Genomic DNA, 23630 nt, shown 5'->3' with positions numbered 1-23630 from the left:
TGTGGACAGTGAGTGTTCAGTGCGGACAGTGAGTGTGCAGTGCGGACAGTGATTGTGCAGTGTGGACAGTGAGTGTTCAGTGCGGACAGTGAGTGTGCAGTGCGGACAGTGAGTGTGCAGTGTGGACAGTGAGTGTGCAGTGTGGACAGTGAGTGTGCAGTGCGGACAGTGAGTGTGCAGTGTGGACAGTGAGTGTGCAGTGTGGACAGTGAGTGTGCAGTGTGGACAGTGAGTGTGCAGTGTGGACAGTGAGTGTGCAGTGTGGACAGTGAGTGTGCAGTGTGGACAGTGAGTGTGCAGTGCGGACAGTGAGTGTGCAGTGCGGACAGTGAGTGTGCAGTGTGGACAGTGGGTGTGCAGTGCGGACAGTGAGTGTGCAGTGCGGACAGTGAGTGTGCAGTGTGGACAGTGAGTGTGCAGTGTGGACAGTGAGTGTGCAGTGAGGACAGTGAGTGTGCAGTGAGGACCGTGAGTGTGCAGTGAGGACCGTGAGTGTGCAGTGTGGACAGTGAGTGTGCAGTGAGGACAGTGAGTGTGCAGTGAGGACAGTGAGTGTGTAGTGAGGACAGTGAGTGTGCAGTGTGGACAGTGAGTGTGCAGTGAGGACAGTGAGTGTGCAGTGAGGACAGTGAGTGTGCAATGCGGACAGTGAGTGTGTAGTGAGGACAGTAAGTGTGCAGTGTGGCAGTGGGTGTGCAGTGCGGACAGTGAGTGTGCAGTGTGGACAGTGAGTGTGCAGTGTGGACAGTGAGTGTGCAGTGTGGACAGTGAGTGTGCATTGTGGACAATGAGTGTGCAGTGAGGAAAGTGAGTGTGCAGTGTGGACAGTGAGTGTCTACAGTGTGGACAGTGAGTGTGCAGTGAGGACAGCGAGTGTGCAGTGCGGACAGTGAGTGTGCAGTGCGGACAGTGAGTGTGCAGTGCGGACAGTGAGTGTGCAGTGTGGACAGTGAGTGTGCAGTGAGGACAGTGAGTGTGCAATGCGGACAGTGAGTGTGCAGTGCGGACAGTGAGTGTGCAATGCGGACAGTGAGTGTGCAATGCGGACAGTGAGTGTGCAGTGAGGACAGTGAGTGTGCAGTGAGGACAGTGAGTGTGCAATGCGGACAGTGAGTGTGCAGTGCGGACAGTGAGTGTGCAGTGAGGACAGTGAGAGTGTAGTGAGGACAGTGAGTATGCAGTGAGTGTGCAGAGCGGACAGTGAGTGTGCAGTGTGGATAGTGAGTGTGCAGTGAGGACAGTGAGTGTGCAGTGTGGACAGTGAGTGTGCAGTGAGGACAGTTGAGTGTGCAGTGAGTGTGCAGTGCGGACAGTGAGTGTGCAGTGTGGACAGTGAGTGTGCAGTGAGGACAGTGAGTGTGCACTGTGGACAGTGAGTGTGCGGTGAGGACAGTGAGTGTGCAATGCGGACAGTGAGTGTGCAGTGAGGACAGTTGAGTGTGCAGTGAGTGTGCAGTGAGGACAGTGAGTGTGCAGTGAGTGTGCAGTGCGGACAGTGAGTGTGCAGTGTGGACAGTGAGTGTGCAGTGAGGACAGTGAGTGTGCAATGCGGACAGTGAGTGTGCAGTGAGGACAGTGAGTGTGCAGTGAGTGTGCAGTGAGGACAGTGAGTGTGTAGTGAGGACAGTGAATGTGCAGTGTGGACAGTGAGTGTGCAGTGAGGACAGTGAGTGTGCAGTGTGGACAGTGAGTGTGCAGTGTGGACAGTGAGTGTCTACAGTGTGGACAGTGAGTGTGCAGTGAGGACAGTGAGTGTGCAGTGTGGACAGTGAGTGTGCACTGTGGACAGTGAGTGTGCAGTGTGGACAGTGAGTGTGCAGTGTGGACAGTGAGTGTGCAGTGTGGACAGTGATTGTGCAGTGTGGACAGTGAGTGTGCAGTGTGGACTGTGAGTGTGCAATGAGGACAGTGAGTCTGCAGTGTGGACAGTGAGTGTGTAGTGTGGACAGTGAGTGTGCAGTGTGGACAGTGAGTGTGCAGTGTGGATAGTGAGTGTGCAGTGAGGACAGTGAGTGTGCAGTGTGTATAGTGAGTGTGCAGTGTGGTCAGTGAGTGTGCAGTGTGGACAGTGAGTGTGTAGTGAGGGCAGTGAGTGTGCAGTGTGGACAGTGAGTGTGCAGTGCGGACAGTGAGTGTGCAGTGTGGACAGTGAGTGTGCAGTGTGGACAGTGCATCTGCAGTGTCGATAGTGAGTGTGCAGTGTGGACAGTTCGTGTGCAGTGTGGACAGTGAGTGTGCAGTGTGGACAGTGAGTGTGCAGTGTGGACAGTGAGTGTGCAGTGTGGACAGTGAGTGTGCAGTGTGGATAGTGAGTGTGCAGTGTGGACAGTGAGTGTGCAGTGTGGACAGTGAGTGTGCAGTGTGGACAGTGAGTGTGCACTGTGGTCAGTGAGTGTGCAGTGTGGACAGTGCATTTGCAGTGTCGATAGTGAGTGTGCAGTGTGGACAGTTCGTGTGCAGTGTGGACAGTGAGCGTGCAGTGTGGACAGTGAGCGTGCAGTGTGGACAGTTCGTGTGCAGTGTGGACAGTGAGCGTGCAGTGTGGACAGTGAGTGTGCAGTGTGGACAGTGAGCGTGCAGTGTGGACAGTGAGCGTGCATTGTGGACAGTGAGCGTGTAGTGAGGACAGTGAGTGTGCAGTGCGGACAGTGAGTGTGCAGTGTCGATAGTGAGTGTGCAGTGTGGACAGTGAGTGTGCAGTGAAGACAGTGAGTGTGCAGTGTGGACAGTGAGTGAGCAGTGTAGACAGTGAGTGTGCAGCGTGGACAGTGAGTGTGCAGTGTGGACAGTGAGTGTGCAGTGTGGATAGTGAGCATGCAGTGTGGACAGTGAGTGAGCAGTGTGGACAGTGAATGTGCAGTTTGGCAGTGAGTGTGCAGTGTGGACAGTGAGTGTGCAGTGTGGACAGTGAATGTGCAGTTTGGCAGTGAGTGTGCAGTGTGGACAGTGAGTGTGCAGTGTGGACAGTGAGTGTGAAATGTGGACAGTGAGTGTGCAGTGAGGACAGTGAGTGTGCAGTGTGGACAGTTCGTGTGCAGTGTGGACAGTGAGCGTGCAGTGTGGACAGTGAGCGTGCATTGTGGACAGTGAGCGTGTAGTGAAGACAGTGAGTGTGCAGTGCGGACAGTGAGTGTGCAGTGTCGATAGTGAGTGTGCAGTGTGGACAGTGAGTGTGCAGTGAAGACAGTGAGTGTGCAGTGTGGACAGTGAGTGAGCAGCGTAGACAGTGAGTGTGCAGCGTGGATAGTGAGTGTGCAGTGTGGACAGTGAGTGTGCAGTGAGGACAGTGATTGTGCAGTGTGGACAGTGAGTGTGCAGTGTGGACAGTGAATGTGCAGTGTGGACAGTGAGTGTGCAGTGTGGACAGTGAGTGTGCAGTGTGGACAGTGATTGTGCAGTGTGGACAGTGAGTGTGCAATGTGGACAGTGAGTGTGCAGTGAGGACAGTGAGTGTGCAGTGTGGACAGTGAGTGTGCAGTGTGGACAGTGAGTGTGCAGTGAGGACAGTGAGTGTGCAGTGTGGACAGTGAGTGTGCAGTGCGGCCAGTGAATGTGCAGTGCGGACAGTGCGTGTGCAGTGAGGACAGTGAATGTGCAGTGAGGACAGTGATTGTGCAGTGTGGACAGTGAGTGTGCAGTGTGGACTGTGAGTGTGCAGTGTGGACAGTGAGTGTGCAGTGTGGACAGTGAGTGTGCAGTGTGGACTGTGAGTGTGCAATGAGGACAGTGAGTCTGCAGTGTGGACAGTGAGTGTGTAGTGTGGACAGTGAGTGTGCAGTGTGGACAGTGAGTGTGCAGTGTGGATAGTGAGTGTGCAGTGTGGACAGTGAGTGTGCAGTGAGGACAGTGAGTGTGCAGTGTGGACAGTGAGTGTGCAGTGTGGACAGTGCATGTGCAGTGTCGATAGTGAGTGTGCAGTGTGGACAGTGCGTGTGCAGTGTGGATAGTGAGTGTGCAGTGAGGACAGTGAGTGTGCAGTGTGGACAGTGAGTGTGCAGTGTGGACAGTGAGTGTGCAGTGTGGACATTGAGTGTACAGTGAGTGTGCAGTGTGGACAGTAAGTGTGCAGTGAGGACAGTGAGTGTGCAATGTGGACAGTGAGTGTGCAGTGTGGACAGTGAGTGTGCAGTGAGGACAGTGAGTGTGCAATGTGGACAGTGAGTGTACAGTGAGGACAGTGAGTGTGCAGTGTGGACAGTGAGTGTGCAGTGTGGACAGTGAGTGTGAAGTGACGACAGTGAGTGTGCAGTGTGGACAGTGAGTGTGCAGTGAGGACAGTGAGTGTGCAGTGAGTGTGCAGTGTGGACAGCGCGTGTGCAGTGTGGACAGTGAGTGTGCATGTGGACAGTGAGTGTGCAGTGTGGACAGTGAGTGTGCAGTGTGGACAGTGAGTGTGCAGTGTGGACAGTGAGTGTGCATGTGGACAGTGAGTGTGCAGTGAGGACAGTGAGTGTGCAGTGAGGACAGTGAGTGTGCAGTGTGGACAGCGCGTGTGCAGTGTGGACAGTGAGTGTGCATGTGGACAGTGAGTGTGCAGTGCGGACAGTGAGTGTGCAGTGAGGACAGTGAGTGTGCAGTGTGGACAGTGAGTGTGCAGTGAGGACAGTGAGTGTGCAGTGTGGACAGTGAGTGTGCAGTGAGGACAGTGAGTGTGCAGTGCGGACAGTGAGTGTGCAGTGAGGACAGTGAGTGAGCAGCGTGAACAGTGAGTGTGCAGTGTGGACAGTGAGTGTGCAGTGTGGACAGTGAGTGTGCAGTGTGGACAGTGAGTGTGTAGTGTGGACAGTGAGCGTGCATTGTGGACAGTGAGCGTGCAGTGCGGACAGTGAGTGTGCAGTGAGGACAGTGCGTGTGCAGTGAGGACAGTGAGTGTGCAGTGCGGACAGTGCGTGTGCAGTGAGGACAGTGAATGTGCAGTTTGGCAGTGAGTGTGCAGTGTGGACAGTGAGTGTGCAGTGTGGACAGTGAGTGTGCAGTGTGGACAGTGAGTGTGCAGTGTGGACAGTGAGTGTGCAGTGTGGACAGTGAGTGTGCAGTGTGGACAGTGAGTGTGCAGTGTGGACAGTGAGTGTGCAGTGTGGACAGTGAGTGTGCAGTGTGGACAGTGAATGTGCAGTGCAGACAGTGAGTGTGCAGTGTGGACAGTGATTGTGCAGTGTGGACAGTGAGTGTGCAGTGTGGACTGTGAGTGTGCAGTGAGGACAGTGAGTCTGCAGTGTGGACAGTGAGTGTGTAGTGTGGACAGTGAGTGTGCAGTGTGTACAGTGAGTGTGCAGTGTGGATAGTGAGTGTGCAGTGTGGACAGTGAGTGTGCAGCGTGGACAGTGAGTGTGCAGTGAGGACAGTGAGTGTGCAGTGTGGTCAGTGAGTGTGCAGTGTGGACAGTGAGTGTGCAGTGTGTATAGTGAGTGTGCAGTGTGGACAGTGAGTGTGCAGTGTGGACAGTGAGTGAGCAGTGAGGACAGTGAGTGTGCAGTGCGGACAGTGAGTGTGCAGTGCGGACAGTGAGTGTGCAGTGTGGACAGTGAGTGTGCAGTGTGGACAGTGAGCGTGCATTGTGGACAGTGAGCGTGCAGTGCGGACAGTGAGTGTGCAGTGAGGACAGTGCGTGTGCAGTGAGGACAGTGAGTGTGCAGTGCGGACAGTGCGTGTGCAGTGAGGACAGTGAATGTGCAGTTTGGCAGTGAGTGTGCAGTGTGGACAGTGAGTGTGCAGTGTGGACAGTGAGTGTGCAGTGTGGACAGTGAGTGTGCAGTGTGGACAGTGAGTGTGCAGTGTGGACAGTGAGTGTGCAGTGTGGACAGTGAGTGTGCAGTGTGGACAGTGAGTGTGCAGTGTGGACAGTGAGTGTGCAGTGTGGACAGTGAATGTGCAGTGCAGACAGTGAGTGTGCAGTGTGGACAGTGATTGTGCAGTGTGGACAGTGAGTGTGCAGTGTGGACTGTGAGTGTGCAGTGAGGACAGTGAGTCTGCAGTGTGGACAGTGAGTGTGTAGTGTGGACAGTGAGTGTGCAGTGTGTACAGTGAGTGTGCAGTGTGGATAGTGAGTGTGCAGTGTGGACAGTGAGTGTGCAGCGTGGACAGTGAGTGTGCAGTGAGGACAGTGAGTGTGCAGTGTGGTCAGTGAGTGTGCAGTGTGGACAGTGAGTGTGCAGTGTGTATAGTGAGTGTGCAGTGTGGACAGTGAGTGTGCAGTGTGGACAGTGAGTGTGTAGTGTGGATAGTGAGTGTGCAGTGTGGACAGTGAGTGTGCAGTGTGGACAGTGAGTGTGTAGTGTGGATAGTGAGTGTGCAGTGTGGACAGTGAGTGTGCAGTGTGGACAGTGAGTGTGCAGTGTGGATAGTGAGTGTGCAGTGTGGACAGTGAGTGTGCACTGTGGATAGTGAGTGTGCAATGTGGACAGTGCGTGTGCAGTGTGCACAGTGAGTGTGCAGTGTGGACAGTGAGTGAGCAGAGCGGACAGTGAGTGTGCAGTGAGGACAGTGAGTGTGCAGTGTGGACAGTGAGTGTGCAGTGAGGACAGTGCGTGTGTAGTGCGGACAGTGAGTGTGCAGTGTGGACAGTGCGTGTGTAGTGCGGACAGTGAGTGTGCAGTGTGGACAGTGCGTGTGTAGTGCGGACAGTGAGTGTGCAGCGTGGACAGTGACTGTGCAGCGTGGACAGTGAGTGTGCAGTGTGGACAGTGAGTGTGCAGTGAGGACAGTGAGTGTGCAGTGTGGACAGTGAGTGTGCAGTGTGGACAGTGAGTGTGCAGTGTGAACAGTGAGTGTGCAGTGTGGATAGTGAGTGTGCAGTGTGGATAGTGAGTGTGCAGTGAGGACAGTGCGTGTGCAGTGTGGACAGTGAGTGTGCAGTGTGGACAGTGAGTGTGCAGCGTGGACAGTGAGTGTGCAGTGTGGACAGTGAGTGTGCAGTGTGGACAGTGAGTGTGCAGTGTGGACAGTGAGTGTGCAGTGAGGACAGTGAGTGTGCAGTGTGGACAGTGAGTGTGCAGTGAGGACAGTGAGTGTGCAGTGCGGACAGTGAGTGTGCAGTGTGGACAGTGAGTGTGCAGTGTGGACAGTGAGTGTGCAGTGAGGACAGTGAGTGTGTAGTGTGGACAGTGAGTGTGCAGTGAGGACAGTGCGTGTGTAGTGCAGTCTCTAAAGCTATCTTCATCTTTTTTGTAATGTCAGGCAAAAACAATACGAGTGCTGTTAAATGCAACTTTCCTGAATCGTCGGTTGCTGTTTTCTTGCTCTTCCAGAAGTTGCTCCTCCTGTCCCTATTTCAGAAATGTTCTTTCCAATTTCTGTACATCCCAAAGCACTTGTGTCTAAATGGTTTGATCTTTGGCTCTGCTGAGGCAAATCTTTGGCATATTTAACTCATTGTCGGCCACTGCTTCTTATCTCTGATGGCTCTACACAGCATCAGGGACCCATGTTCAATTCTGGTTTTGGGTGGCTACCTTTGTGGAGTTTGTTCTACCCGTGTCTGCGTGGGTTTCCTCCGGGTGCTCTGATTCCCTCCCACAGTCCAAAGACGTGCAGGTTAGGTGGATTGGCTGTGATAAATTGGGCCTTGGTGTCCATAGATGTGCAATCGAGGTGGAGTTGTGGGGATAGGGCCGGCGAGACAACCTTGGTTGGCTGTTCTTTCAAAGGGTCGGTGCGGACTCGATGGGCCGAATGACCTCCTTCTGCACTTTGTTGGAAGTGTTGGAAAGGAAGAATGTTCATACTCATATTACAGTAGTGCACAGCTCCCCCAGCCCTTGTGTTCTGATTGGTTTATGGTGTTCCATGGGTGACCATGTAACCAGCGAATAAATATTGGTGACACAATCCTATCCTTGTTTTCTGATTGGCCAGAAGTTGAGTAGTTTTACGTACCGTTAGTTATGATGTAATGGTAAAGCAGGTTCATACTCTTTCAACTGAGGTTGTAGTCCATCTGCCATTTGTAAAGAATCAGTAGGGATGATCTTCTCTCTGCCTACATGGAGGAAGGACAGTTTGTCCAGTTTTCTTTTCCACTGGTTGGATGTTTTAACTAAAACATTAACTACTTTTGTCTAAAATAACTTGCCCACTTTTAGATGCATTGTTAAACCACAAATAGTGCAGTACGAGGCAGCAATCATAGTAACCATTGCCTTTTGCATATTGACATTACGAGAAAGGTACGGCAAAGGAGGGGGGAACACGTTGACAAAAAGTTGTCCGAGGGTTTTATTTGCAATAATTCCGAAGTCACGCCCACAAAGACCAACAGAAACAGATGAATTACTCTTCATTTATTGACTAAAGGGCGTCACGGTGGCACAGTGGTTAGCACTGCTTCCTAGGGCGTTGAGGACCCGGGTTCAATACTGGCCCCGGATCACTATCCGTGTGGAGTTTGTACATTCTCCCTGTGTCTGCGTGGGTTTCACCCCACAACCCAAAGATGTGCAGGGTAGGTGGATTGGCCATGTTAAATTGCCCCTTAATTGGAAAAAAAGAAATAATTGGGTACTCTAAATTTGTAAATAGAAAATAAAATGTATGGACTGAAATGGCTATTCATTTGTACCCTGTTACTGCATTCCATCAGGCGCACTGAAGGGGTCTGTGGCCACTATCTGCTGTCAAGGACCTGTTTGAAATATTGGGCCTTGCGGTGGATTAAAAATTCATCAGGAATTAGTGACAATCATTTGAGTTTATGTCCTCCTTCGTGAAAAAGGAGAGGACGTCCGCTGGAGATCAGCGGCACACAATAAAAGCCGGGGGTTTGCTGGACATGCAGCATCTCTTCAGTTAGTTGAGGGATCTTGCCGCGACCTTGTGCAGGGGTTTTAACTCATCCTTCTGTTATGTGTATCCAGAATATGTTAAATAGGAGGTCGTTCAGTGACGTGCTGCCAGAATCACCCAAATCGGCGCGCAAGAAAGAGGAGGCACGCCAAGCAGAATTTGTCAGAGTGGGCCAAGTAAGTGCCATCAGTCAGCCGCTATTTAATTCACCCAATTCGCAGGCCTATTCAGATTGCCAACTGTGCCACGTGCTTCACTCACTGTCCACTCCATGCAATATCACTTGGATTGCAGCTACTGAACAACAAGAATCGGGGCATTCTTTTTTGTAATAACAGGTTGTCTGCAATGAATGGAAGTGCGACATCACCTGACAACGCAAGCCGACGTCCCCACCTCATTGTTGAAATGTTATAATTGTCAGTGTTCTCACAGGATCGGGATGCCTGATTGTAAGATGGTAACTGGACAATAGCAGCAGTTTGTCAGCTGAGCCTCAACATTTGTTGACTCCATAATTCAGACAGGCAGCCAGCGATATTTCTAAGCACATCCAAAAAGAATCAACAGTATTTGACAAAGCAATTAAACCGGCACCGCTGCCTTTTCTGGGTTTTCTTCCGCTGGTGAATTTGGTCAACATTGACTATTCTACGCTAAAGCGTTTGGATGGTATAGAACAGCAGGCACATTGATGTTGGATCGAAGGAATCTAAACACTGCTGAAACACACAGTATGATGAAGTCATGTTTACATGGAGAGCTTCACCTTGCCTTCTCTCGCAGCAGATTTGTTGAACGGATTTGGATCCTCTTGTCCCACCAGTGTCTGCAGAGCTTTGCGTGGCTCGCCGTCCCACTGGCGGGGAACACGCCACGAGGGTGGCGGGGCCGGTGGGAAGAGCCTTAAAATCCCACCCCATGATTAGCGCTTTCTACACACTTCCTGATCTCCGTGATCTCTGCCTCGCTCTTTTTTTTTATTCCCTCGAGGGATGTGGGTGTCACTGGGCAAGACCAGAATGTGCCTTAACAAGGGGGTGGTGGAAAGCCACCTTTTTGAAACATGCGCAGAGTTGTTTGGAAGGGAGTTCCAGGTTTTTGACCCAGCGACTATAAAGTTCCAATTCAGGATGGTGTGGGTTTGGAGGGGAACTTGCAGATCATCGCATTCCCATCTGACCATAACCCTTGTCCTTCTTGGCGGTACAGGTCACAGATTTGGTAGTTGCTATCGAAGAAGACTTGGTGATGGCACACACTGCTGCCACTGTAGTTGAGGGAGTGAATGTTCAGGGTAGTGGGTAGGATGTCGATCGAGTGGACTGCTTTGTCCTGAATGGTGCTGAGCTTCATGAATGTTTTTGGAGCTGCACTCATCCAAGCAAATGGGGTATTCCATCAGGTGCCATTTGAACTGTGCTAACCTACTTAGAAGCATAGAAAATAGGAGCAGGAGGAGGCCATTCGGCCCTTCAAGCCTGCTCTGCCATTCATTATGATCATGGCTGATCATCCAACTCAGTAGCCTAATCCCTCTTTCCCTCCATATCCTTTGATCCCCTTTGCCCTACGTGCTTTATCTAACTGTTTCTTGAAATCATGACATGTTTTGGTCTCAATGATGAATTCCTCAGGCCACCCACTCTCTGGGTGAAGAACTTTCTCCTCAACTCTGTTCTAAATGGTCTACCCCGTATCCTCAGACAGTGACCGCTGGTTCTGGACACATCGAGAATATCCTTCCTGCATCTACCCTCTCTAGTCCTGTTAGATTTTTTTTTACAGTTTTCTATGAGATCCCCCCCCCCCCCCCCCCGCCCCCCTCATTGTTCTGGACTCCAGCGAATACAATCCTAATTCATTCAATCTCCCCTCATACGTCAGTCTGGCAAACGTTTGCTGCACTCCCTCCAGAGCAAGAACCTCCTCCTTCGAATAAAAAAACTCAAAACTGCACATAATATTCCAGGTGTGGTCTAATTGCAGCAAGACGTCCCTACTCCTGTACTCGAATCCTCTCGCTATAAAGGCGAACATACCATTTGCCTTCTTTACCGCCTGCTGTATCTGCACACTTTACCTTCAATATATCAGTTAGCATTTGCATTAAGATAACAGACAAAGGGATTTCATAGGAGCCATTTGTCCCTTAATTTTCACAACGGTCAAAGAGGAAGAGTCCTGGCTGATGGCTTTTGAGGCCCTCAAACTTGTTAACGATTTTAGTGATGAGTTGAAGGGTCAGCCGCTATTGAGCGAATCCTGATTCCATCAGCACAGCAGCCTGAAACGGTATCAAAGTGAATAATCCAAAGTTGTAGGTTTGTATTAAAATGATACACAACAATGAAGTCTTGGAGTCATTTGAAATGCACCTTGATTCGTTTTTGTCTATAGATTCTTTTAATTCGAATGCGTATTCCACCCTCTCTCTCCTGCCCTAATAATGTGCTCTCTCTATAAATCCTTACACGTTATGGGGTGTTCCTCCTTGCTCAGAGAGAGAATTTCTGTTCCTAGGTCTTTATCAGCACCGCTAATAGGGAGGCGGGGATTACTCAACCTCCAATTAGCCCCCCCCCCCCTTTTAGATGGGGAGTAGGTGCCTGGCCAGCGCACGGTGCCCGTCCTCCCTCACTTTGTGTTGGAGATTAAGGACTTTGGTTATCGCTTTCCACTCAGTACCTTCACACCTCTGCCCCCTGTGAAACTCTAATTAAGTAGTGCGGCCCTGCAAATTATGACCTCCTCTTTTCTTAATACTAATTATGCAGTAAAATGTTACTAATTTTACAGGATAATTTATTCAGACAGCTGGCAGAGCAATATAGGATGACAGTAGAATTTAATCCCTGCCCTTTTTTTTTCCTTCCATATTGGGCTGACAAAATGTTGCTATTCTGCAAATAGATTCCCCAGAGCACTCTGCTTTTGGTCTGAGTATCACGTGACAGCGGTGGCAGTTGCCACGGTAATATTGTCCATGTTGTGATCCCCTTGCACTCTGGGTCCAGGCCTCCTTTGCTCACCGTCGTGTTATCAGTCAGAGTAAGTATGTGGCCCTGATGGCACCACAGAGCAATTCAGTATTATAGTGCCGATATTCTTTTTGTTCAGGCCCTCAAGCTGAAAACAATCGTCAGAGGAGACGCTCCCACTAGCTTGGTAACCACCGGCCTGTACAGGAAAGAGGTGAGCACATTGTTCGTTTCCCTTCTTTCTGCCTACACATTTCGATTGAACTGTTGCAAAGTTAGACTAATGTGTATTGCAGCTGTGTTGCAGGCCCAAATTTTTATTAATTTCAGGTAAAAAGGCACCCGACTATTGTACTTGCCGTCATTACAGCACGGAAGGAGGACATTTGGCTCATCAACTCCATGCCAGTTCTCCATGCAGGCACCCATTCCGCTGTTCTACCCCTCCCCCTTCAGCCCTGTCAATTTACTTCCTTCAAGACAACTGCCAATCCAATTTCCTTTTGCAATCATTGCTTTTCTCTGCTTGCCTAACCCTAACCACCCTCACAGGCTGTGAGTTCCAAGTCATTGTCATTCATTGCGTAAAAAGAGTTCTCCCTCCCATCTCTCCTGCATCTCTTGCCCCAAACCTTAAATCTGTGTCCTCTTCCTCCCTGTAACACCAGCTATTCGAATATCTTTTTCTTGTCCGTCTTAAGTAAACGAGTGGCAATCTTGTCAACTTCTATTGAATCGCCCCTCAACCCCCTTTGCTTCAAGGGGAACACGTCCAGGTTTTGCTTAACCTTATAGCCCAAAGTCCCACCTCCCACCCGAACCCCTGAAACAGTTTTGATAGATCTCTCCTGTGCCCTCTCCCAGACCTTCACATCCACGTGTGGTGACCAGAACGAGCTGGATTTCAGTTGAGGGCCTAACCAAAGCTTTAGAAAGGTTTATCATAAACCTGCTTCCCATCGCCTGCGTTTGTACTCAATGCCTCTATTAATGAAGCCCAAGATCTCATATACGTTTTGCTAACCACTCTTTGTATATGTCCTGGCAACTTCAAAGACCTATGCACCCCCAGTCCTCTGCTCTGGCACAATCTTCTAACTGTGCCATTAAATCCATATTGCCTCTCCCTATTCCTTCTCCCAAAATGCATCATCTCGCATTTCTCTGTCTTGAATCTCACCTCCCATGCTAGCCCATACCTGTGGCTATCACCCTCGCTGTTTGCCACGGCTAGGTATCAATGGAAAACTGAGAAATATTTCTATTCTAGCACCCAAGCCATTTATATGCATCAAGAGAAGCAGTGATCGGGCAGCACGGTGGCACAGTGGTTAGCATTGCTGCCTACGGCGCTGAGGACCCGGGTTCGAATCCCGGCCCTGGGCCACTGTCCGTGTGGAGTTTGCACATTCTCCCCGTGTCTGCGTGGGTTTCACCCCCACAACCCAAAGATGTGCAGGGTAGGTAGATTGACCATGCTAAATTGCCCCTTAATTCGAAAAAATAATAATAGGGTACTCTAAATTTAAAAAAAAAGAGAGGCAGTGATCTTAACACTGACCCTTGTGGTACATCGCTATCTCCCACTCTCTCTTCTGCAAGTAAAATCATTTATTTACCATGACGTGCTGTTTTCTGAGTTTTTAAAAAAAATTTAAGAATACACAATTCATTTTTTCCAATTAAAGGGCAATTTAGCGTGGCCAATCCACCTAGCCTGCACATTTTTGGGTTGTGGGGGCGAAACCCACGCAGACACGGGGAGAATGTGCAAACTCCACACGGACAGTGACCCAGAGCCGGGATCGAACCTGGGACCTCGGCGCCGTGAGGCAGCAGTGCTAACCACTGCACCACCGTGCTGCCCTTCGTTTTCTGACTTTAAGCCAATTTTTTTATCCAGACTGACACTGACCTTCCTATTTCATGAGCCAGAGTTTTGTGAACCAGTTTTTAATGTGATACCTTGTCAAAAACCGTTTTTTAAAATCCACAAAGACAATAACCAGCATATTCCCCTCATTGACTTCCCGCCACATTGAAAACTTTCATTCGATAAGTCAAACATGACCTTCCTTTTACAAATATCGTCTGGCTCTCCCTAATTAGCTCACACCACTCCAAGTGCCTGATCGTTTCTTCCCTGTTTGTTGTTTCTGAGACATTAGTTGCCCCCTGGTATTGGGCTGACTGGCCTGTGGTTACTAACCGTCCTGAGTTAGGGTGTCACATTTGCCACTTTCCAATCCTCTGAAACCACCCCCATGTCGAGGGAGGATTGGAAGATTTTGACAAATTCCTCCGCTATCTCCTCCCACCCCCGATTTCCTTTAGAAACCCGGGATGTAAGCCACCCGGACCAGGCAATTTATTCAATAAGCATTGGCAGCCTTTGCTGCCTATCGATTCACATCCTGTCCGTCATCACCACCATCTCCGCTTCTACCAATATTTTGTCAGCACCCTCTTCCTTAGTAAACATTGATACAAAGTTCCTATTAAATATAGCTATATTAAATATAAGTACCTATTAAATATAACGGCTGTGCCTTTCAACAAGTATCACCCCTTTGTTCCTGATAGGTCCAACCCTACCCATTGACCCCCATTTGCTATCTACACGCTGGTTAAAGACTTTTGCTTTGCCTATTATTTGAAGTCACATTTTGTTCTCATATTCTCCCTTTTCTAGTCATATATTTTTCACTCCCCTGCTCAACTTATTTAGTTGTAACTTCCTCAGAGTGGCAATAGCGGCGGATTGCCACTCCGAGAACACTTACGTGGATTTCCTTCCCTGCCCGACCTTCCGACTCAGGCCGGATGAGATCCAGGCAGTGCAGCAGCCTCCGAAGCCCAGCGTCGCAGTCCAGCATCGCCGGATTGAAGAAAGACACCCCCCGCCCCCTATTAATGGCACTAGCTGCCATAAACCCGTTACATTAAAGGTCCCATTGAAATTGACAGGCCAAGGACAAGGTAAGTTTCTGAATAGATAGGATTTTGGGGGGGAGGGGTGTGATTGGAAGTCTGGGGGAGGTTGTAGATAGGAATTTGGGGGGCGGAGTGGTTGGACCTCCTGGAGGGTGAGGTGGTGGGACCTTGGAAGGGGTGGACCTCAGATTGGGCCAGGCCTGGGGGAGGGTAGGGAATGGACCTCAAGGTCACCTGGGGAGGAGGTGGGGAGGGGGGGGGGGGAGAGAGAGAGAATCGAACCCAGGGCTGTGGGTTGGGGGGTGGTCAGTTCTGCTGGCATCTGGTCATGTTCAGGGGTGAGTCAGTCCTGCCAGGCTGGGGGGAGGTTGGAGTCCCATGACTGGTCAGGAGGGTTAGGAACACCATGGGGCATGGTTAGTCGAGGGTAGGGGGATGTCCCGTTGGGGCGATGGGGGGGGGGGGGGGGGCCATTGGGGGGGGCCTTAATCTGGGTCTTTACAATAACTACCCAGAGGTTAGTGTTAAGTCTTTAAACTTGTTCTGAGAAACTATTGGTGTAACCCTGCCAGAACCATCTGAGGTTTGCGATCCACAGGGCAACTTTGAGGTACTCTCCCCCCCCCCCCCCCCCCCCCCCTCCCCCTACCAATCCAGTGCTGGGAAGCATCATTGAATTTTCCCTGATTCTTACGTGAATAATTCAGTTGACATGCATCATGCACCCTTCTAATTTGTGTCATCGTGTTCTCGGTTTCCTTCATCATCCGAGGAGCCTAGAGGGCAGCACGGTGGCGCAGTGGTTAGCACTGCTGCTTCACGCCGCCGAGCAACAGGGTTCGATCCCGGCCTTGGGTCACTGTCGGTGTGAAGTTTGCACATTCTCCCCATGTCTGCGTGGGTCTCACCCCCACAACCCAAAAGATGTGCAGGGGTAGGAGGATTGGCCATGCTAAATTGCCCCTTAATTGGACAAAAAATTATTGGATGCTCTAAATAAAAAGAAAAAATCTACCAAGGAGGCCTGGCTTTGGTTCCCTTCCTATAGTTGGCTTGCACCTAGCCTATGGCTGATACATCTGCCTCAAAGATCACACAATGCTCCGTTACAATTTTTCCTCTCAAAACTTTGTTCCATTTTACCCTGGCTAGATCCCCACTCATCCCATTAAAGTTAGCCCTCCTCCAACTTAGATGTTCTACAATAGATTGTTCCTTGCTCTTCTCCTTTATTCTGTTTGCCAAAATTGACATATTTTTCCTCATAGAATTTACACTGTAGAAGGAGGTCATTCGGCCCATCGAGTCTGCACCAGCCCTTGGAAAGAGCACCCTACCCAAGCCCACACCTCTACCCTATCTCCGTAACCCCACCTAACCTTTTGAACACTAAGGGACAATTTAGCATGGCTAATCCACCTAGCCTGCACATCTTTGGACTGTGGGAGGAAACCGGGGCACCCGGAGGAAACCCACCCAGATACGGGGAGAACGTGCAGGCTCTGCACAGACAGTGACCCAAGTGGGAATCGAACCTGGGACCCTGGAGCTGTGAAGCAACTGTGCTAACCACTGTGCTACCCTGCTGCCCCGCATTATGCCTCTCATTATGCTCCATTTGCCAGATCTTCACTTAACCTTTCTATATATTTTTGTAACCTCCTTCTATCCTCTTCACAACTTACTCTCCTACCTATCTTTGTGTCATCAGCAATCAATCTCTTCATCCAAGTCAATTCATATAAATTGCAAACTGTTGAAGCCCCCACACAACACTTGGTGTATCCTGCCAACTTGAAAAAGACCCATTTATGCCTACTCTCTGTTTTCGGTAAGCCAGCCAATCTTTTATCCAGGCCAAACCCCCAATGCCATGTGCTTTTATTTTCCACAATAACTTTTGATGTAGCATTTTTATCAGATGCCATTTGGAAATTGATGTACCAGTTCCCCTTTATTTACAGCACATGTCTGCACATCCTCCTCGTGTGTGCGTGGGTTTCCTCCGGGTGCTCCGGTTTCCTCCCACAGTCCAAAGATGTGCCGGTTAGGTGGATTGGCCTTGCTAAATTGCCCTTAGTGTTCAAAACTGCCCTTAGTGTTGGGTGGGGTTACTGGGTTACGGGGATAGGGTGGGGGTGTGACCTTGGGTAGGGTGCTCTTTCCAAGAGCCGGTGCAGACTCGATGGGCCGAATGGCCTCCTTCTGCACTGTAAATTCTATGTAAATTCTATGATATGTCACTTCCTCAAAGAACTTCAATAAGTTGATTAAACATGGTTTCCTTTTCATGATGACTCTGCCTGACTACCTTGAACTTATCCAAGTTCCCTGCTATAGTTTCTTTCATAATAGCTTCCAACTTTTTCCTTCTGAAAGATGTTGAGCTAAGTGGCCTGTAGTTTCCCACTTTCTGTCTCCCTCCCTTTTTTGAATAACGGAGTTACATTTACTACGTTCCAACCTGACGGGACCTTGCCCAAATCTAGGGAGCTGGATTCTCCGTTGGCGGGATCCTCTGTTTCGCCAGCAGCACACTCACGCCCGCGGATTTCCTGACGGCGTGGGGGCGCCCACATTGGCCGGCTGCCAGGACGGAGAATCCTGCTGCTGGCGGGGGCGCGCCGCACCCAAAAGCAGGTGCCCGGGACGGAGAATCCTGCCCAGGGAGTATTGAAAATTAAAACCCGTGCAACAACTATCTCATTAGCCACTTCTTTTAAGAGCCTAGAATGAAACCAATCAGGACCCAGGCTCTCGCCTGCCCGCAGCTCCGACATTTACCCAGTACCACTTCCCTGGTGACTGTAATTTTCAGGAGTTCCTCCCTCCCTTCCATTTCCTGATTTATAGATGCTCCTGGGATGTTACTCGTATCCTCTAAAGTGAACACTGATGCAAAATGCATGTTTAATTCATCTGCCATTTTATTGTTTTCCATGATGAACTCTCCAGACTCGCTTTCTATAGGACCAATGCTCAGTTTGTTAACTGGTTCCTTTTATAAATAACTATAGAAACTCTCATTATCTGTTTTTGTATTTCTGGCTAGCTTTCTCTCGTACTCCAGTTTTTCCCTCCTTATTAATCTTTTCATCATCCTTAGCTGTTCATTACATTCTGTTCAATTTCCTGCCCTTTCACCTGTCTTTGCACAATTATATGCTTTTTCTTTAAGTTTGACACTATTTCTTACTTGTTGGAATGTATCTATTCAGTGTATTCGTAAAATATCACCATAACTGTTTGCCACTGCATCTCTATCGACCCATACCTCAACCTAACTTGCCAATTCACTTTAGCCAGACCGGTTTTAATGCTCCCATAATTGCCCTTATTTAGGTTTAAAAAACACAGGGCGAGATTCTCTGTTTCCTGGCACCGATTTCGTAATCCGCGATTGGGCGGAGGATTCGAAATCGGGCGCAGCGCCTGTTTTACGCAGGTTTGCATGCTCCGTCCTCTCCGAAATGGCGTCATTGCCGCGCCCGCCGCACGCTGTTGGGATGGTCTCAGGACGTCACCTGAAGGCCCTCCCCCGATGCTCCGCCCCCGATGGGCCGAGTTCACGTTGGCGCGGGGGGATGCCTGGTCCCAGCCATGCGGGAGATCAGCGTAGGGGCTGCGGACTGTGTCCAGTGCTGCCACACTTGGGCGGGAGGGGCTTCAGCGAGGGCTGGGGGGGGGGACTGGTGAGGGTCGCCAGGGGGTGGTGTCAAGGGGGGCTGTCCGGCAGGTCAGGTCTGCGCATGGCCAGCGCCATGTTGTACGATGCGACCGCTGCAGGTCGTCACCGTGTGCATGCTCAGCCACGGACCCGGCAATTCTCCAGTCATTTGTTTCATAGAGGCCGGGAGCTTTACGTGGCACAGCTGCCTTACCAGTCGCATCATTGGTGAGGGGTCGCCGCCGATTATTTTTCTACGTAAAACTCCACGGATCCTCCGCACAGCCTCAGCATCGGATAATCTGGCCCATATCGTGCGTTTTAATGGGAAAAAACAGTCCCGGTTTGGAGGCATTTAGTGGGGTGTTTCTCAGCGCCTGTAACCAGGGAAAGAGGGCCGTCCTGCCATTAGTCTGTTATCAGGTCAGGTGTTTTGGGCATGCGAGTGGCGGTAGTTGAGCATGTAGTGGGAGGAGGGTTGAGGGGGTTGGGGTGGGGAAAGAGTTTTGAGGTGCCAAATTAATGGGGAACCTCGATGGCCCGTTAATTTCTATGAGACACTGGAAATGCCACACCACCCACAACCCCCCCTCCCCCCACCCGCGGGGCCAGGCCACCGTGGGGGCACTTCCCGGGGCCAAATCCCCCCCGCGACCCCCCCAGGAACCCCGGAGCCTGCCCGCGCCCACCAGGTCCCGCCAGTAAGGGATCTACTCTAATTTACGCCGGCGGGACCGGCTACAGACGGGCGGGACTTCGGCCCATCGCGGGCCGGAGTATTCGGGCAGCCCCGGCGCCCATTGAGTCACTCCGGACCCCGCCAATCTCCGAGGCGGGCGGCGTGACTCACGCCACGCCGGTTTATGGGGGGGGGGAGGGAGAATTGGGAGGACGGCGGGAGCGGGATTCACGCCGACCCCCGGCGATTCCCCCACCCGGCGGGGGGGGGGGTCGGAGAATCCCGCCCCTGTTTCATCTTTAATCAAAGATTTTGTAAAAGTATTTCTTAGGAATGTTAAGTGATGATCATCCAAACAGGTAAGGGTGTTTTGTTTTGAATGGTTTTTTTTCCGTGTCTTGAATGCTGCTGGCTGGCTGGCTCCAACAAGACAAGCCCATCTGATTGATGTGCTAATGTATGTGTAATCCCATCAAATTAACTGATGTATATGTTCGGTGAGCCCTGCTCTGAAAATCATTAACAAAATCTTTACTCTTGAGAATTTCCATGAAGCCTGTCTCTAATTTGTCTTGATACTGCCTATAACCTGACCTGAAGCCATAATTCATCAGTGACAAAGCTGGCTTCAGTTTTCATTGAAGGGAGACACCAAGGCAAGACTGATCCCAAATGATGATGTGTCTATCCCTATATTTTGGACCATTTCTCCCCACTTCAGAATAATATCCAGACACTGGTTAGCAGGGTAGAAATATATTTTACATCCCACACATGGCAGCCCAGTTAACATGGAATCTCATCTCACTTTAGCCGAGCGAATCACAGGAAAGGGCATATGAAGTCTTTAGCCAGTAAAGAAGGTTATTGCATGGGTTTCTTTGTTAGCTTTTTAAAAATTCATTTCTCAGGACCTGAGGGTCGATGGCTGGGCCTGCATTTATTGCCCGTCCCTAACTGCCCTCCATTCCAGTGGAGTCTGGAGTCTCACCTAGGCCAGACCAGGGTAAGGGTGGCAGATTTCCTTCCCTAATTAGTGAACCCAAAGGGTTTTTTTGACAATGGTGTTTCGTGGTCACCATCAGACTTTTAATTCATGATTTTTATTGAATTCAAATCTCACCATCTGCCATGGTGGGATTCGAACTTGGGTCCTCCCCAGATCCTGCTCTGGGCCACTGGAATATCAGTCTAGTGACATTACCATTGCGCTACGGCCTCTCAGCTGAAGGGAGGATATGCTACAAACATGGCACCTAACAGAAGGGGAAAATACCTTGGAGTTAAGACATCATTTTTCATCAGTTAACATGGGGAAAGGATGTGTGTGAGGTCAGTCAGTTAACATGGGGAAAGGATGTGTGTGAGGTCAGTCAGTTAACATGGGGAAAGGATGTGTGTGAGGTCAGTCAGTTAACATGGGAAAGGATGTGTGTGAGGTCAGTCAGTTAACATGGGGAAAGGATGTGTGTGAGGTCAGTCAGTTAACATGGGGAAAGGATGTGTGTGAGGTCAGTCAGTTAACATGGGGAAAGGATGTGTGTGAGGTCAGTCAGTTAACATGGGGAAAGGATGTGTGTGAGGTCAGTCAGTTAACATGGGGAAAGGATGTGTGTGAGGTCAGCCAGTTAACATGGGGAAAGGGTGTGTGTGAGGTCAGTCAGTTAACATGGGGAAAGGATGTGTGTGAGGTCAGTCAGTTAATATGGGGAAAGGATGTGGGTGAGGTCAGTCGGAAACTCAGATTAACAACACAGAAGGAGACCACTCACCTAGGGTCCTGTGCCAAATCTTTGAAAGAGCGAGCTAGCCAATCAATTCTACTCCCCTGCTCTTTCTCCATAGCCCTGCATGTCTTTCCTTTCCAAATACATATTCACTTCCCTTTTGAACATTCCTATTGAACCTGCTCCCCCCCCCCCCCCTCCGAAGCAGTGCAATCTATTCTCACTCACCTGTTGCTGGTAGAAAAAGATTCTCCCAACCTACTCTCTCAAAATCTGTCAGAAGTGCACAGTGGTTAGCACCGTTGTTTCACAGCGCCAGGGTCCCGGATTCAATTCCCACTTGGATCACTGTCTGTGTGGAGCCTGCACGTTCTCCCTGGGGGCGATTCTCCGATATTGAGGCCAAGTGTTTGGGCCATCGTGAACGTGCTGGAATGGTTCGCGCCGCTCCAGCCACCCTACGTGGTGCCAAATGGACGCCGCGCCAACCCATGCATGCGCAGTTGGGCCGCGCCATCCTGCACATGTGGGGGGGGGGGCTTCTTACACACGCCGGTCCGACCCAACATGGGGTTGGTGTTCAGAGGCCGGCCGCGGCGGAAAGTAGGCCTGGGGGAGGGAGAGGCTGGCCCGCCAATCGGTGGGCCCTGTTCGCTGGCCAGACCCCTTTGTGAACCTGAACAGGCGCCGGAATGTGGCAACTAGGGGCTTTTCACAGTAACTTCACTGCAGTGTTAATGTAAGCCTATTTGTGACAATAAAGATTATTGTTATTAACCACCTGCAGCAAATTGCTCCTTAACCTTCTCTGTTCTCAGGAGAATCCCAATCCCGGCTGCTGTAGTCTCTCCACATAACTGGAGTCCCTCGCCCCCTGGTGTCATTCCTCATTCATCTTCCTCTGCACTCTCGTCCAGGTCTTAACATCCCTCCTGAACACCTGATATCCAGGATTGGACGCAATCCTCCAGCTGAGGCCCAGCCTTTTATTTATTTTAAAAATTTAGCATAGCATCCTTGTGTTTGTGCTCTGTGCCCCTGTTTATAAGGTCCAGCATCTAATGTATTTTTTTTTTACAGATTTATCAATTTGTTGCATCATTTTGAAAGATTTGTATACATGAACCTTTTAACATGTTAACATTGGTTCATGTGCTCTCCTCGTCGTTTGTCTTTCCAAGATGCATCATGCTGCTCAGCATTAACTTTCATCTTCTGACCTCCACTTAGCTGTCTATGTCTTCCTGACGTCAGCTACTCACCTCCTCACGGTTTGCTACATTTCCAAGTTTTGTGTCGGCAAACTTTGAAATTATGCCCTGTATACACAAGCCCAGGTCATTCATATATTTCGAAAAGAGCTAATGTCTTAATTAACTGCCCGTGGGAACGCCACGATGTACCTCCCTCCAGTCTGATAAATGACTGTTTGCTGCTGCTGTCTGCTTTCTGTCCCCTAGCCAATTTTACATGCCTGCTATTACTGTCCCTTTAATCCCATGGGCTTCAATTTTGATAGCAGCTATTATTTGGTACTTTATCAAATGCCATTTGAACATCTACATACACAACATCAACTGCATCACCCTCATCCGGCCTCCGTTATTGAATGAAATAACTCAAATCAGGTTTTCCTGGGCAACAAACATCGGTGCGAGCTGCCATTTGTTAACCCGTGGTTTCTCCACGTGACAATTCATTTTGTCTCAGATTATGGTCTCTACCGATTGCCCCTCCAGCAACTTTGGGCTGATTTGGCCTGGCTTCATCAGGTTTTGCCTCGCACCTCTTTTTATGCAGGGGTGCAAGATGTGTAACTTACCAGTCCTCTGGCACTGCCTCCAAATCCAAGGAGGACGACAATATTGCAGTGCAGGGTGCCGTGAGTCAGGTTTTGTTCATGGTTGGAGAGCATTGGCTTTGTTCCTGTGTATGCACTTCCAAAAAGGCGTAGAGCCAACCCAGGTGAGCCAAAAGGCCTGTTTCCGTGCTGTAGTCAATGTCATTCTTTGTAAGTAAAGTGAAGGTGTAATTTACTGGGTGTTTAAAAGTACGAATGATGGATTTATACTAGGAACAAAAAAGCACAATAACTTTCCCTCTATCATGACAGGATGACCTGGATGAGTTTAGCAGATCCTTGGTTCATTTTCCAGCCAGCAGCACATTGGATGAAGGAGTAAAGACTTTTACTTGGTCAAAAAGAAGGAAAAATGTAATGTGTTTTTGTAAAGGAAATCTTTAGCCACGTTTGAAATATTTTTGTCCCATTCTGTTTGCGTGTATGGTTAAACTGTGTCAGGTTGTTGAATGTAACTATGTATCATTCTCGAAATGTTTGTGTCAAGGAAGTGCAAAGTGACTATAGAAGTCACTTAAGCCTACTGTAAGGTTGTGTGTTTCACTAAGCAGTTTACCCTATCCTCAGAAGATTGGAACAAGCTTCTTAACATTAGACGAGCACAGACCTGATGGGCTGAATGGCCTCCTTTGCTACATAATGTTATTGATCAGGAGACAATAGGAATAAGGAAGAGCTTTTCAATGTCCACATCTCCTGAACTGCTTCCGTGCACATCAAGCTTCAATTTAATGACTTCTTTTTTGCGTTGACACTTTCAAAAATTGTCTTTAAAGTGCAGGCAACTGAGTAGAACGCATGTGTAAAAAAAGAACAGGGTGACGAGCCTCCCAGATAGAACATGCAACAAAAAGTAATATAATATTGAATACAGCTGTGTGAAACAGGCATGTCTTTCATATTACTCGACGTACTGAGCTTAAAGCGGTGTTTCAAATGTGCTCTGTTTTTTTTACTGGGATGAATAATGAACCTGGAGAAGATTTCCAATCTGCACTGT

The 23630-nt window shown here is 49.7% G+C and overlaps 1 protein-coding gene across 6 annotated transcripts in view; it reads left to right on the top strand.

Annotated features, from left to right (window-relative positions):
* The window catches only part of garnl3 (GTPase activating Rap/RanGAP domain like 3), a 569928-nt gene that overhangs the window by 449076 nt on the left and 97222 nt on the right, over positions 1-23630 (top strand). For 4 of the 6 annotated variants that reach the window (XM_038781606.1, XM_038781608.1, XM_038781607.1 and 1 more), the window contains 3 exons: positions 8853-8957; positions 11902-11976; positions 22883-22984. In XM_038781606.1, coding sequence (XP_038637534.1) covers positions 8853-8957; positions 11902-11976; positions 22883-22984 — 282 coding nt within the window. The remainder of the gene's footprint in view (positions 1-8852; positions 8958-11901; positions 11977-22882; positions 22985-23630) is intronic. The other 2 variants (XM_038781610.1, XM_038781609.1) reach the window with 1 other exon arrangement.

The sequence above is a fragment of the Scyliorhinus canicula genome, chromosome 21 (genome assembly GCF_902713615.1).
Source record: "Scyliorhinus canicula chromosome 21, sScyCan1.1, whole genome shotgun sequence".
Taxonomy (NCBI): domain Eukaryota; kingdom Metazoa; phylum Chordata; class Chondrichthyes; order Carcharhiniformes; family Scyliorhinidae; genus Scyliorhinus; species Scyliorhinus canicula.
This window is presented reverse-complemented; position numbering and strand designations above follow the sequence as displayed.